This window comes from Diplotaxodon limnothrissa, linkage group LG10 (assembly GCF_057381915.1).
Source record: "Diplotaxodon limnothrissa isolate DT_005_m linkage group LG10, D_limnothrissa_male_GT1.1, whole genome shotgun sequence".
In the NCBI taxonomy this organism is placed as follows: Eukaryota; Metazoa; Chordata; class Actinopteri; order Cichliformes; family Cichlidae; genus Diplotaxodon; species Diplotaxodon limnothrissa.
This window is the reverse complement of record NC_140605.1, coordinates 11,501,034-11,514,590: the sequence shown is the minus strand read 5'-3', so window position 1 is coordinate 11,514,590 and position 13,557 is coordinate 11,501,034. Positions and strand designations below refer to the sequence as shown.

Below are 13,557 nucleotides of genomic sequence, written 5' to 3'. Positions count from 1 at the left end.
ACAAATTTCAGTACACTGTGAGCTGCACAAATAAAATTATAATTGGGGGTGGGTGGTTTTCTCACATTTGCTGGCTTTTTTTTTTGTTTTTTGTTAGTTTTTTTTGTTAAAATGTCCACTACAAATTGCATGTTTCTGTTAATTTCAGTGGAATTGTACATGGCTAAAAGATTAATGGCCCTTTTGGCCACTAAATATTATTTTTAGGGATCTGATTTTATTATCCGACACTGTAGCTTTGCATCGCATGGAAAGCTTACTACAGTGATCATTTATGCTGTAAATATACAAACCTGCTGAACATTAAGCAGGACTTCCACACATCCAAAAGGGAAGATGTTGCATTTCTTGTTGCCCTAAGCCCATAATTGGGCACTTGCAAAAGTTCAACAGATCAGCTGATCTCATATAAAAGCATCTGAGATCTATGCAACATTCTTCACCACTGCAGAAAAATGCAGCAATGTCTCAACGTACACGTATCAATCATACAAATTAGTGTTACACATCACAGCCCACAAATCAAACAGGACAGACCTTTTCTTTTTTTCTTCAAAAACACACCTGCTGAAGTCAAAAACTGTGATTCTAGTGGAGTAGAGAGGGCAGTATACTTTTTTTTTTTTTTTTAAAAAAGCAGATGAGGCATTTCTTTTCTAATCGCTCGTTGCCACACTAGCTTTAATGTCCAAGAGCCGTGTTCGTCCCTGATCTCAGTGTAGCTCATTGGTTTCGACTGCATACGAACAAACACACATGCTTGCTTGGATGGAAGCCTTTTTTTGTGTGTGCCAGTAGGATTTACATACAACACTTTACATATAAATTAACTTCCAAGCGGAGCATTTTATGTGCATACAGTCTTCATATACACTTCTCCTGGACTGTGAATCCATTGCACAAACTTGTAAAAAGACAGCTGCACTCACACCAGCGGCTTCTGCTTCACAATTTAATCCCCAAAGTGCTGCAGTTTTTTCTCAAATGTTTTTTTTGTTTTGTTTTTTTTAAATGTACTCATTTGGCTTCCCTGACCAAACCGGTTTCTACTAGAAGCTCGATTTTTTTGTTGTTTTTTTCTAAAAAGCAGCGCTTGGGGTCCCAAGAGTGAAGTACTACTAATCGAGGCATACAAATAGATGTCTCACCATTTGATCCACATTTTGAATGTGACAGACAATATTCGAGTCGTTATATTGCTTTTAACATATTGCAAGAAATTCCTATGACTTGCCTACAACGGCACACTAAACTATAGTAAATACAAGCACTTAGTGTGCACTTTATTCTGACCCCTTGTTGGACTCTCAAGCATTTTGCCGGGTATGTTATTATGGCTTTTCATGAGCAGATGTAGTACTATTTTTAAGTTCAAAAGCCACATGGTTGCAGTCTGTTATTCGGTACCTACATGTTGTTCTTCAGTGGTTAAGTAACTGCAGGTTGATGCTGTGAAGAAACATGCCGTGAAACGGTTAGAACTAAGAAATATTCTGGCATTTGTGTTAAATGTTCTCACGTGAAGAGCTTTTTACTGAACTCTGACAGTTACATCATTCTGTAAATGGCCAATTTCCACTTCACATTATTTTCCTTTCTTCCTGTGGCCTAAAGGAGATAATGATCGTTTCCTCATTATTAATTCTGAAATGAAAGCTGTCCTTTTCCATAAAACACACATCCACTCTTGAAGAGTAGCTCTCTGTTTGGGGCTTTCTCTGAATCCGCTCTACTCCTGCTCCTGCGTTTCTCTCTAGGGGGAGTCCATCATGGCTTCCAGCATCTCCAGGAATAGTTTGTGCATGGGCACCCCACCCCGGGTCTTGATGCTGTAGAAAGTGGTCAGAGCACGGCCAGCAGTCTGTCGGAGGAGAGGCAACGTTAAAAGAAGACGTCCTGCCCGCTGGGGGTCGTCTGGGCGCCGCTGACATTCCATCTCCAGCAGGGCCTGGTGGAGGAGGTCCCGCAGCTTCTGCACGGCCTCCATGTCCTCGATGTAAACAGAGTCTGACAGAACAACAGGGAGCACATGGTGAGGGAGTGTGGAGGGTGCTGAAATGTTCTCAGCTTTTGTCACAGAAAGAGAGGCTGCCTTGCCCGGTAATTGACTACAAACAAACTAATGTCAGTTGTTATTTATTCAACAAGCAGGGCCTGTAGTTAGCACTCATTGTAGGTGGACCTCTGAGGGACAACTACATAAAGGTTATGAGATGGGTAAACAAATCGCATCATATTTACACTACAGAGAGATCATTTGTGAGTTATTCAGCTACAGTGCGGATACCTGCAAGAAAGCAGAAGACTAGCCTTTAAAACTGGGAATATACAGTGTTACAGTGCACCTACCACTACAAGCTACAACAAAACGCTTCATAAGATGCGAGAAGTAAAGGATGTGTCAAAATACTGAATTCTGATTTATATGTTCCCATAGCTGCTTGTCTGCAGCTGCAGTAAATGTACCTGAGTTGGTGAGTGCGATGGCTTTTAGCATGACAAATTCCTCCCGGTCCACGTTAAGGGCACGGAATCGGCGAGCGAGCTGACTAATAGCTGCATTAAGCTCTGTCAGTCCGGCTGCACGTGACATCTCCTCGTCAAGGACAAAGTCCTCTGCGAACACCACCTCGTCCTCACAGCCGAGCGAGCGGTACGCTACGCCCAGCACGAGCACCTCCAGCCACACTGACTGCAGCACTGACATCTGGTCTGCCAGAGACAGAGACAAGAAGCCTGCAGGAGAAAGCACAAAGAAAGGGACACATTTAAATGGAGGATGATGGGTTTACTGGTACCAAGCTCCAAATAATGGTTTAGATATTTTAACCAGCTTCATATGGGAATAAATAATTTCATCTGAGCTCTTAGAATAAGGTCCTCGTCTCTTGACATTAAATGCACACTGATTTGTTTTGACTGTACATTTTCTTTAAATTTATTCAGCCTTTAGAGCCACGCTCATGCAGGCCATTCATAACAACAACAATCAATATTCTAGTCATGGTGTGACTGATGCTCTTCAGCGAGCCTGGAAGTCTCTTCCGCTGTTGCCATGCTATTGCTGCCTCTCCTCCCCTCCTTTATTCTCTCTGCATCTCTTACCAGGAATGTGTTTGGCCCAGCCGATGATCACAACCAGCTCACGGTCAGCCAGGTCACAAAGGGTGGTGAGCGTACGCTGGGCCGTGTCCGGCTGCAGAGGGTCGGGCATGGCAAATAACTTTTCTGGCTCTGCTACTAGAAGGTGGGACACGATGATGTTGGAGGAATCTGTCACAAAAACACACAACAAACGATGCATTAATTACTGTATACATTCAGACATGTTGATACCCACAACATCAGCACTGTCATTATCTAAACAAACGCATTCAGATATATTTTGATGATCTCCATTACTCTTCACTGTATTATACGCAGCGCTCTATGTACAGTATATAAATATGGATTTTAAAAATAGGCTTAGGATCTGCCAGCTTTGCCTGCTGCTTATGATCATTATTCTATGTTTATACCACAGCCAGATTCATGTAGCTTGAACAATCCAGGTCAAATTACATTAAATTAAAATCATTACAGAGCCAAAGCTTTTCCTGACCTGCTGATTTAAAGAGTGAAGACTAACAGTGAACCACATCAGGCACTAGGGGGAGCTGTGTTGTAGCTAATTCCAGTTTATTTGAAATGTTTTGTGTGTTGCTTTTATTTTCTGAGGAGCTTTCCTTTAAAACTTTACATTTTTAAGGGGAAAATTGTTCATTTCCAAACACATAAATCCACATTTTAACGTTAACTCAGTGCAAAGGGGAAAAAAAATCTCCCAAATTAACCAAATCCATCTGTATTTCTCCCTTTTTTCTACATCACTATCTTTCATCTTCTTTCAACTTCTTGTCATGAGTAACTTACTCCTGGCCCGGGCTGCGCTCTGCCTGTTAGTGATATGCAGTAGACATTTCTGTGAAATTTAGTCACCATCAGTGTAAGAATTCACGAGTTATAGCCAAAAAAGTGTTTCATGTTGCCACGGTGACCTATGACCGACTACTAATCAGTGCATCCTTGACTCGAAGGGAACTTTTGTGCCACATTTGCAGAAACTCCTTGAAGGCTATTTCATGACACACACAAAAAAGCATAATACAATTTATCAAAGCTCACTTTTTTCGCTCTCCTTTGTCAGCGGTAGAGGAGCACTCTGGTATGTTGCATTCTCCACTTCTGGGCGTCTTTTGTACTTCTGCCTTCCACCCCTGACCCTGTCCAGACGAACTCCTACATTGTGCAAGAATCAGCAGTTCTCGTTTAGGTCAGCAATAAACTAAGCAACTGCACAATAATGAACATATTGGAATAATAATCAAAGTCTGGTCACACTCACCCTCTTTAAGCATGCCTACTTTCAAGCACTTGGTGAAGCGGCATGCCTGGCAAGCCTTTCTGCGCCTTTTAGTGATTTCACACTCATTTGATGCTGGACAGCTATATTCAATGTTACCTATATGAAGAAGCAGAAAATGTTAATCTCAACGAATGTACAAATAAATTCGCGAAGAAGCAAGTGCCTATACTCTCTCTTATCTTTCAACCACACACACATTCTGCTATTCCTCTTTTTTTATGTCCTACACTCCGACTATACCAATCCTCATACAGAGGTGTGACAGTGATTTTGTTACACTCTCTGGAAAGTTACAGAAATAATGTCAGGAGTTCATGAAGGTCCCAGAAACAAGCAACAATATGAAAGATTTTCAAAACTGCATACATTTCTTGTTTTTTGGGACAAAATAGCTTTTTTTTTTTTGGAAAATCAATGAGAAGTTTTAGCGGTATTCTAGAAAACAAATACGTGTTTTATACTCTATGTTTTGTTGTGAAAACATTTAAACACATTTAAAGTGCTTTACCTGTCACTAAAGCAAACTTTACCACAACACACCTTGAATGGTTCTCTTGAAGAATGCTTTACAGGCCTCACACGATGCAACACCATAATGGTAACCTGAGGCCACATCCCCGCAAACGAGACACAGCCTCTTGGGAAGCGTGCTCAGGGCGTACTTGCATCGACCTGCCCCATTTCCAGCGGAGCCCTCCTCTGCCCCATCGCCACCCTCATCCTTGAAATGGCAACGCAGAGCTGGTGTGTACAGTGGCGGGGAGTAACGTTTAACGTTGTCTCCTCGGGTCACTCCGCCTCCGCTATGAGAAGAATCTGAGGAGGCCCCGCCAGGGCTGGTCCGACCTCCCCCGCCTCCCTCTGGACTACTTGGTTCTGCCTTTATGTAGACATCTGACCGACGCTCACGGGAAGACATGATGTCTGCAGGGCAAAAGGAAAAAGAAATGTCAAAGTAAATAATAGCACAGAGACTTTTAACTCACATCTATATCTCTGAGAAAATCATCAGTCACAGATTTTCATGATAACAAACAAAAGTAATAAAATGATAAAGCAAAGAAAAAAAGGATGTAAATAAACATCTCAGTAGTGTAGTGCCCCTTCATGGGCTACAACACTTTACCATATTCCCACCCCAGTCTTTAGTCCTTCTTAAAGCTTTTTAAACCATCAAACTGTTTGCACTACTGTGTGGGATTTGTGATGGTTTGAGCATAAACACTGTAATCAGAAGGAAACAGGCAGCAGAGAGAAAAACATTTCAAGTTGTGGTGATGCAAATGCTGCTTTAATCTACTATCAAATTAACCTCAACTAACCTTCCCTAAACTAAATGGTAAATGGACTGATTCATATATAGCACTCTTCTACTCTGAGCACTCAAAGCACTTTTCACAACTTGCCTAATTCACCCATTCTCACAAGCAGTTTTTTTCTATGCTCTTTCTATCCAACATTTACACTCTGATGGATGCATCTTGCCCAAAGATGTTTGACCTGCACCACCAACCTTCTGATTAGTAGGAGACCTGCTCTACCACCTGAGCTATATATGTATGTGTGCTTAAAAGTACAGTGTGCAAAATCTTACAGCAGATTGTAGCTCACAGTCTACAATTGCTGTAATCAGACTTTTGCATAATCTTAGCCACTGTAGGACAAAGACATTAAAACACATTACGTTTAGACTGTACCCCATAACAGCAGCCATTATGGGGAAACGCAGAGCATCTGGGAACATGTTTCTTCTACTGTTGCTGCATAAAAACATTTTTGTACAAACTAAATTTGAATATATTTAAATAATATCGACACTTGGAAAGAAATCAGGAATGAAAAACTGATAAGTGTCAATGAAATATTTTCTAGAATTTTACATTTTTTCCCTCCAGTCATCTCAAACACTCTTGTCGCCGTTCATCTGTAGAGAGTACAGGGTGTCACTTTGTTGTTTACCCAGATGTCAATATGTGCCCGTGTCTATTTATTCTGAATGATTAAAACTTTGTAAAATGAGTCTATTAGGAATCTGTAATTCAGTGAAATGTACTTCTGCCCAATAAAAGCAACACCGAGTATCGCTGTTAAGAATGTCCTGAACTTTTCTGTCAGTACGCGCTGCTGTTTTTGTTTGTCTGTCAGCTGGCATAAGTGAATGTTTCTTTGAAGAGGATCAAATATTTCTGAACTCATACATGACATGAGAATGTACTCACACTGTTTATCAGAGAGAAAGTGCAATCTTTAGGACACTCAAGCCTAACATTAGCTGACACAGCGTTAGCTTTCTATTTCTATTCTCTGTATGTCCTGTACATGTGGCAGAATCGACAAATAAAGTTGACTTTGACTTTTAACCAGTTGTTGTTGTTGTTGTTTAGCCAGCTCGTCGCCAGCTATCCAGAGACGGGAGGGTCATCTGCTGACAGATTAGACCCCTGACTTCAGCTCAGGAGATGAGGCTTGAATGAGAAGCAAGGGGATATTTTACCCAGATGCCAGTGGTGTTGTCTCTTTCATTTGTGTTTTCACTTCTTTGGTCAAGGGGACCCCCTCTCAGATGATGAAACATAAGTATGAACCTTCCTATTTGGAGTCTGAGGATGCAAACATAAAATAAACTGTCCCTCCAAATGCTTATGAGTTCTCCCTTCCTCAACCTTTGACATACTACATATGTGGCTGGTCCTCTACATACATACAAGAAAATGCCATTTGGCTTCTCACACAATTTAAAATACATCCTCCACCAATTAAAACAATTAATTAATTCAAGCACTCCGCAAATCAATGCCTGAACATGTGACTGCATGAGCCAACTGCAGCTGCACCTGGCAGCTCGAAGTTTCCTGGACTAGTCTGGATGTGTAACACTTCATTAAATGGCTGATGCACAACAAATATTTAAATGTCTGGCACAGCAGAAAGCAGATAATCATCTAGTGACTAGAATTACTCCCTACTTTAGAGAGGTTAATCAAAAATAAATCATATTCAGCAACACAACTTATTCAACCACAAACTGCAGTATGCACAGACATGAAGGCCAAAAATAAATGAATAAATAGTGCAATGGTTGCTGCAGTGAACTTTCCAACATCAACTCAGCCATCCTTAAAAGCGAGCCTTTACCGAGCCTCAGCAAATCCATCCGCACACTGAAATCATCAAAGTAATCACGTTCCATTTGGCTAAAGGGGTGTGTCCACCAAACACTGTGAGTAAGCAAGACTTCAGGAAAACGGTCACCATAATGGACAAAAGAGCGATTCTTGAAGTAGTAATACCTGACGAGTATGTGAAACATTACTGGGGAAAAAGAAAGGGTTTATCTAGTTCTTTGAGTTTTATTCGCATCCATCATGCAGGTGCAATGAATTAAGTAAAAAACTTCATACTATTTGTCATCAAAGATTGGTTTGTGAACATTAACAAACAGGAATGTGGTGCAACACAAAAGTGAAATCAGTGGCCTGTTCATTTAGTACAGTTTTTTTTTTTAAAATGTTTCTTCTAAAAAACACACTGAATTTAGATAAATAAGTAGGTCCAATTTTATTTTGACACAAAGATTTGTACAAACGTGAAATGAAATGCATGAAAGTGCAACAAAAATATTGTCAACGATCTTAATGAATAATTATGACAAATAATCATGACCTTAATGCTGAACAAAATAATCATGATCATCATATTGGCCATAATCTTGCCTTCTAAAGATATTAATGAAAGCTATCAAAAACACGTCGCACCTAATAGAACTACACCTCTGTCATATTTCAAGTCATTAAGATGTCTAAGGTGAGTGAATGGAGGCCACTGTGCTATAAAGAAGTCACTCAATCACATAACTTGTATTCAAATAAGTAAGCAAAAGTAGTAGTCTGTAGTTCTAACTTAAATTATGCTAGCAAAAATAGTAAACATGTTATATTTGGGATGTTTATGAATCTCAATACAAGCGTATAAAAAAGTTAATGAGTCTCAGTACACAGTCGAGATGGCATACTGTGCACTGCACCTTGAAATGCACTCCAGCGAAGGAGAGAAGTACGCAGAAGATGTTGTTTGACATAAAAAATGAAAGAGAAGATTCAATTACCCAAGTGAACATGCACTTCTAATACCAAAATCTGCATCTCTGTGAGTAATTCTGTGTAATGCTTTTAAGCTCAACTTAGTTTTAAAGCCAAATGTCAGGGTTCTTAATGTCAACCATCCATATAAAATAAGACAATCAGCTTAAGAGCAGTCTGATCTCTGACATATAATGTAATAATATCAATGGGGCATCTGAGGTTTCTCGTCTTTATGTAACTTAACAAACTGGTGGGCGAGTGTTTGCATGCACAAACTGACCACCGCTTTGCCCAGCCCAAGCGAGGGTCATCAATTCAGAAGAGAGCGGATCACGCCTGTATTTAATCACTATAAAGACAGACAGTTGATAAATTGCCACCAAAACACTCTTGACATGTTTTATTATTCTACCTGAAACGAACTTTGTTTTCTTGATTTGAATTGTGAAATTGAGAAAGTAACCGTAACGTGAGCATGAACTGTCTCTTAGCTTCACCTCTTAAGCATTAATGCAGACCCTTACTTGAATGACTGTGTTAATAGATCACTGCGTGAGGACGTTGAGGAGGATTTCTGCAGTCTAAATAGCCTCAATCCAGTTAAGTCCTCAGTTTCTCTTGCACACATAGTAGCAATCTACTGCAATTATCCAACATTTTTCTATTTGTTTATCAGGTGGGCTGATAATCCACTCAAGTCTCGTATAATTACAAAACATGTGACTGTGACAACAAAAACAGTGAAGATTCTGAGGCTTTTTGTGATATAATCAATAAACATCAGTCCTGGGCTGGTCAGCTTTGAGTGGTTTATCTCTGTCAGTTTAAAAAATTACTACTAATTACTACTGTGTCAATAATAAACAGCCTCTTGTTCAGACATATTTAACATCAAACTGCACTTCTAAGACATGACCATCAGAAAAGAGCTTTCTGTCTTTGCTGATGGGAACCACTGAGAACAGAACAGAGAGCCTCAGACTGAAAGCACACTATGAGAAAAACAGTCAGAGTTAGTCAGTCCTACTAACAGTGTCAGTAGGTACTTCCCAAGCAAGTAAGCCTTTATCATACTTATTGCTGCAGCAGATAACCCAATCCTATGGTTGCTGGCATACAATTTTCTTTGGAGTTTGCCCTCTCTGTATATGAGAGCTGTTTGGCAAGCCTCGGACACGTCAAAGAAACTTATCCTGTTTAAAGTTTAGCCTACCTGGACTCACTGAAAGCTCAGTTAATCGCTCAACCAGACAGTACCAGTAGTAGCACATAAACACAGATACTGAACAGTGTCATTTGGCTTTGCTCGGACTTGAGTCAGATCATCAGGTCACCATGTGCACCGCTGGCCAATTCGACTTCTTCTTTGGGAAATGTCGGTTTCTTCATAGAAAATGTTAACAAGCATGCGATGATAGCTCTCTGGTTACTCATTGATTCGACTAAAGCAGCGCGTAAAACCTAAAGAGGTCTGCTAAATAGCTCTGTTATCTACTTTATCAGCCATAGAAACGCGTGGTGTTTGCTGTAAACTAATTCCAGCGTGTTTGGTGTAACGTTAGCATGAGCTAGCTTCAAGAGTAGCGAATACATAAATGATAACTGCATGTTAGCTAACTAGGCTAGCTAGCCTACGTTAATCCTGACTATCCAGCTCTCTCCCCCTAGGGCCGAGGTTTATTTTGGTCACTCTAACCCGGACTAGGCTGCATCTTACCTGAGCGGTGACTAGAGCAGCACTGAACGATAAGTCTCCCCACGGTGTGCTATCATGACACAGATCCAGCAGAAAAATCAGTATCCAGACCACCAGCTCCTGCTAGCTCGTGCTGGCTATGTGCGGAGATGGGCCGGCCTACAATCGGCTTTCCCTAACAGCTGGGAGGCGATGCAGGCTAAGCACATAGTAACACTTTCACACTGTCATCTGACTAAAGCGTGTTTGTAAATGTCTCATTTTAAAAGTTAAGCGTCATATATTTACTATATTTTTTGAATGGAGTAAAGGAAGATCCCAAATTATACTGATCAAATATAAGATGCTTCATTGCCAGCTGGAAATCTGATTGGCATTGTCAGAATTATAAGTTAGCATTGTTAATGAAGGATGCAATTAAACTTCTAAACTGTAATATATATTATTTTTGATCAAATGTTTCAGCTTGCTTAAACTAACAACAAAGTTACAATAATCTAGGGGAAGACAGCTAAACTTTTAGCTCCTGGTGTTACACACAAATGTATACTGCTGAAGATGTGTTTCCCCTCACACAGTATCCCCAAAACAAAAAAGAAATTTAAAGTGTCACTGAAGAGCCACAGGCTGATACATTAATTATTCTTTCTTTCTGTCATCTATCCGCCTCTTGCCCCTCCCTAACCCATATTTTCTGTTTGCAGAGCAATCACGGCCTGTCGTTTCAAGTTTGTGCCCTCATGATATAATTTCGACAACAGACCAAGAGAAGTATCTGTGTTTAGCTGATGAGCCTGCTTTTCTCAAACAGGAACATGTCCTGGAAAGTGTATGACTGCAACAAAACCATCATAATATACGGGTAACATATATAAGTAATGAAAAATACGGTTGTGGCACTGTAACATTATTCTCTGTTGTTTTTACTCAGCCTCAATCCTTCTACAAACTTGCTCATATCTGTGCATGTCCTAAAGGCGTCAGCTGAAAGTCTACCACAAAGTCTACCTTTATAATGACTGAATTGTGAGGAAAAAGAGGCACTTGTTAACACATAATCCCAATTGAAACACGGCATAACGGTGTAACATTTCATCAACATAAAAGGTGACGTAGGAACAGCTTACCTGTTTGGTGACCTGGAGCTTGAAGCCTGTGTATGTCTCACTCCAGAAGACAGCTCAGTAAAATGATATTGCTGTGGGCTGAAGTCTGCAGTTACCGGGACACCTGCGAAGCAAGCAAACGCTTCTGAGAGTATTCCCAAAACTTGCAGCCAAGCCAAAGAGTTTGCTTTTCATGTTTGCCCTTTGTGCTTTGAATGGTCAAATCCCCACAAGGACACCGCGTCCGGCCTCATAATGACCATAATGTATGCAAACTCGCAGCAAATGATTGGCAGGCTCCTAACAATAACTGTGGAGCTAATCTTCACATGATCCAGAGGAAGCATGTGCTCTGCCAACAGTTTTTGTTTCTTCTCTAATGAGGCGTATGGATACACCTAAAACCAACTGTCTTTCCAAAAATACATAACCCAGCCTATCTATCCAGATTTTTACACACACTGCTCATACCCTCCCCCTTTACACTGCGTGACACACTCCAAAGGTCACAGTCACAGGAATGCTTGAAGGGCAGACAGAGAAAAGCCAACACCTTGTCTTTCAGTCATACAAAGTTATAAACTTAAGTTTGGTGATAAAGCTATGTAAATAATTAAATTACTTAGGCTTAAAAACAAACACAAAAACCCCAAATGGAATAGTATTCCAGCTTGTTGTTAAAGTCTAAATATGATATCCCAAAAAAGGACACCTATTTTAAGCAACTTTAAAAGTGTGCAAGGCTCTTATATATGAAAACAAACTGAGATGCTTTTCCCATTTTGTCTGGAGGTTAAAACAGCTGACAATTTCATTTTTATAAGTCGTTTCAGTTTCAGACTCTAATCCCAGTAGACTGTTGCACCCAAACAGCTCCTTGTCATAAATGGATTTCCAAGTACACTTTCTATTACATAAGCAAAAAGTCAAATATCACACCTCGACAAGCTCCTTATGTCTTCAACCGTTTAAAGCTTTCTTATCGTGGTTTTGTCAGGGGCAAGGTCTCCGTCAGTGACACGGCATCACATTCACAGACGCGACACTAAACTCAGTTTAAGGGTTTTAAATGCGGCGCACTGTGGAGACAGGGAGAACAGCACCCAGGGGTGACCTTGCCTTACTGATCTCGGACCGGTGAAAGGTTAATTGCCGAAGTGGATTATGCCTTAAGATCAGGGATCTCAATCCTGGCCCAGGAGGCTCGACAACTTACATAGTTCGGTGTGTTAAAACCGAGAGAAATATAACTCGGGAGATTAAAATACACAGAAGAGAAGTTAAAGTGTGAACAACTGAAGAAGAAGTGCCGGAGGGGCATTCTGCACATGAGAACTTGCTGTTTAAGTAACAGCATGCAAGAAAGAAAAACAGAAGAAAACACTTATCATCTGCATGTTGGTCTTTATTTTCTACATTAACGAGTGTGGCTTACTGGTGACTAGAGTACTAACCACCAACGACTCCTCTAGCATTTATTGAAGCATGAATTAGTCCCAAGGTATACATGTGTTATAAGCTTGAAATATGTCGTGCACTGCAAATTATCCCACAGTGTAGGCTATTAACTATTTTCCGGCTCGTGTCCCATATCCCCATTAACGTGGTCAGGCGAACTTAGAGCTCTTTCGGGCAAATCGTGCATGCACATCAGGCTGTCGTCAAGACAGCTGCCACGTCCAAAAAACACTAATAATGGGCAAAACACCCCATGTGTGCTCAACCTCGGAAGTGTAGGCTAAGACAAGATACTTACTAGGAAATGTAAAAACATCACGGGGTCGTTTTTGTTCTTAAATATTTGAGGTCAGTCAAGTCTTTGCGGATTGCAAGTCCACTGGCAGTTGAACTGGATTAATGGCGCCGTAAGAGCCTCGCGACGTTTCTCACATCGCATCACGATGTTAGCATGTAAAAAGGGAGATAACAACAACCGGCGACACAATGTCTTCGCCCGGCTGTTCGGCTCCGTCCACTGCTGTTAAAAAATTCCCGTCTTCGCCTTCCACAACTGAGGTTGTAGCTGAACCTTAGCGTCAAGTCTCCAACAAAAACAGCATCCACATCCGGTAAGAGTATTTCACAGCAAAACTCCGTCGACATATTAAACCTTTCAAACATTTACCAAGCGGGAAGATGACCAAAAATAAAAAATAATCCAGTACAAAAGTCTCCCTCCTTTCCGTCAAATCCGTAACACATTTTAAAAAAGATAGAGACGCTGATATTCTTAAAACGAACTCTAAATGCTGCTTTTATTTTAACAGT

The 13,557-nt window shown here is 40.6% G+C and overlaps 1 protein-coding gene across 3 annotated transcripts; it reads right to left on the bottom strand.

The window, feature by feature from the left end:
- Positions 1 to 13,290, bottom strand: esrra (estrogen-related receptor alpha). 3 transcript variants are annotated; one of them, XM_085364384.1, is made up of 8 exons: positions 12,229 to 13,290; positions 11,311 to 11,413; positions 4,946 to 5,329; positions 4,385 to 4,501; positions 4,165 to 4,278; positions 3,106 to 3,273; positions 2,467 to 2,736; positions 1 to 2,007 (listed from the first exon to the last, which is right to left on the bottom strand). In XM_085364384.1, the coding sequence occupies exons 3-8, from the start codon at positions 5,322 to 5,324 to the stop codon at positions 1,754 to 1,756; spliced, it is 1,302 nt and encodes a 433-aa protein (XP_085220510.1). In that variant the 5' UTR covers positions 5,325 to 5,329; positions 11,311 to 11,413; positions 12,229 to 13,290; the 3' UTR covers positions 1 to 1,753. The 3 variants fall into 3 exon arrangements, with proteins under 3 accessions (XP_085220510.1, XP_085220509.1, XP_085220511.1); XM_085364383.1 differs by having other exon boundaries at positions 13,046 to 13,290; XM_085364385.1 differs by lacking the exon at positions 12,229 to 13,290 and having other exon boundaries at positions 11,311 to 11,973.
- Positions 13,291 to 13,557: the final 267 nt, after the last annotated feature.

Bases quoted from the DNA above. Each gene is read 5' to 3' on its own strand.
- esrra (XM_085364384.1), bottom strand. From the start codon at position 5,324: ATGTCTTCCCGTGAGCGTCGGTCAGATGTCTACATAAAGGCAGAACCA. The intron at 4,502-4,945 runs GTGTGTTGTGGT...TTCTTCATATAG, and splicing joins CTTCAAGAGAACCATTCAAG to GTAACATTGAATATAGCTGT. The intron at 2,008-2,466 runs GTACATTTACTG...TTGTTCTGTCAG, and splicing joins CATCGCACTCACCAACTCAG to ACTCTGTTTACATCGAGGAC.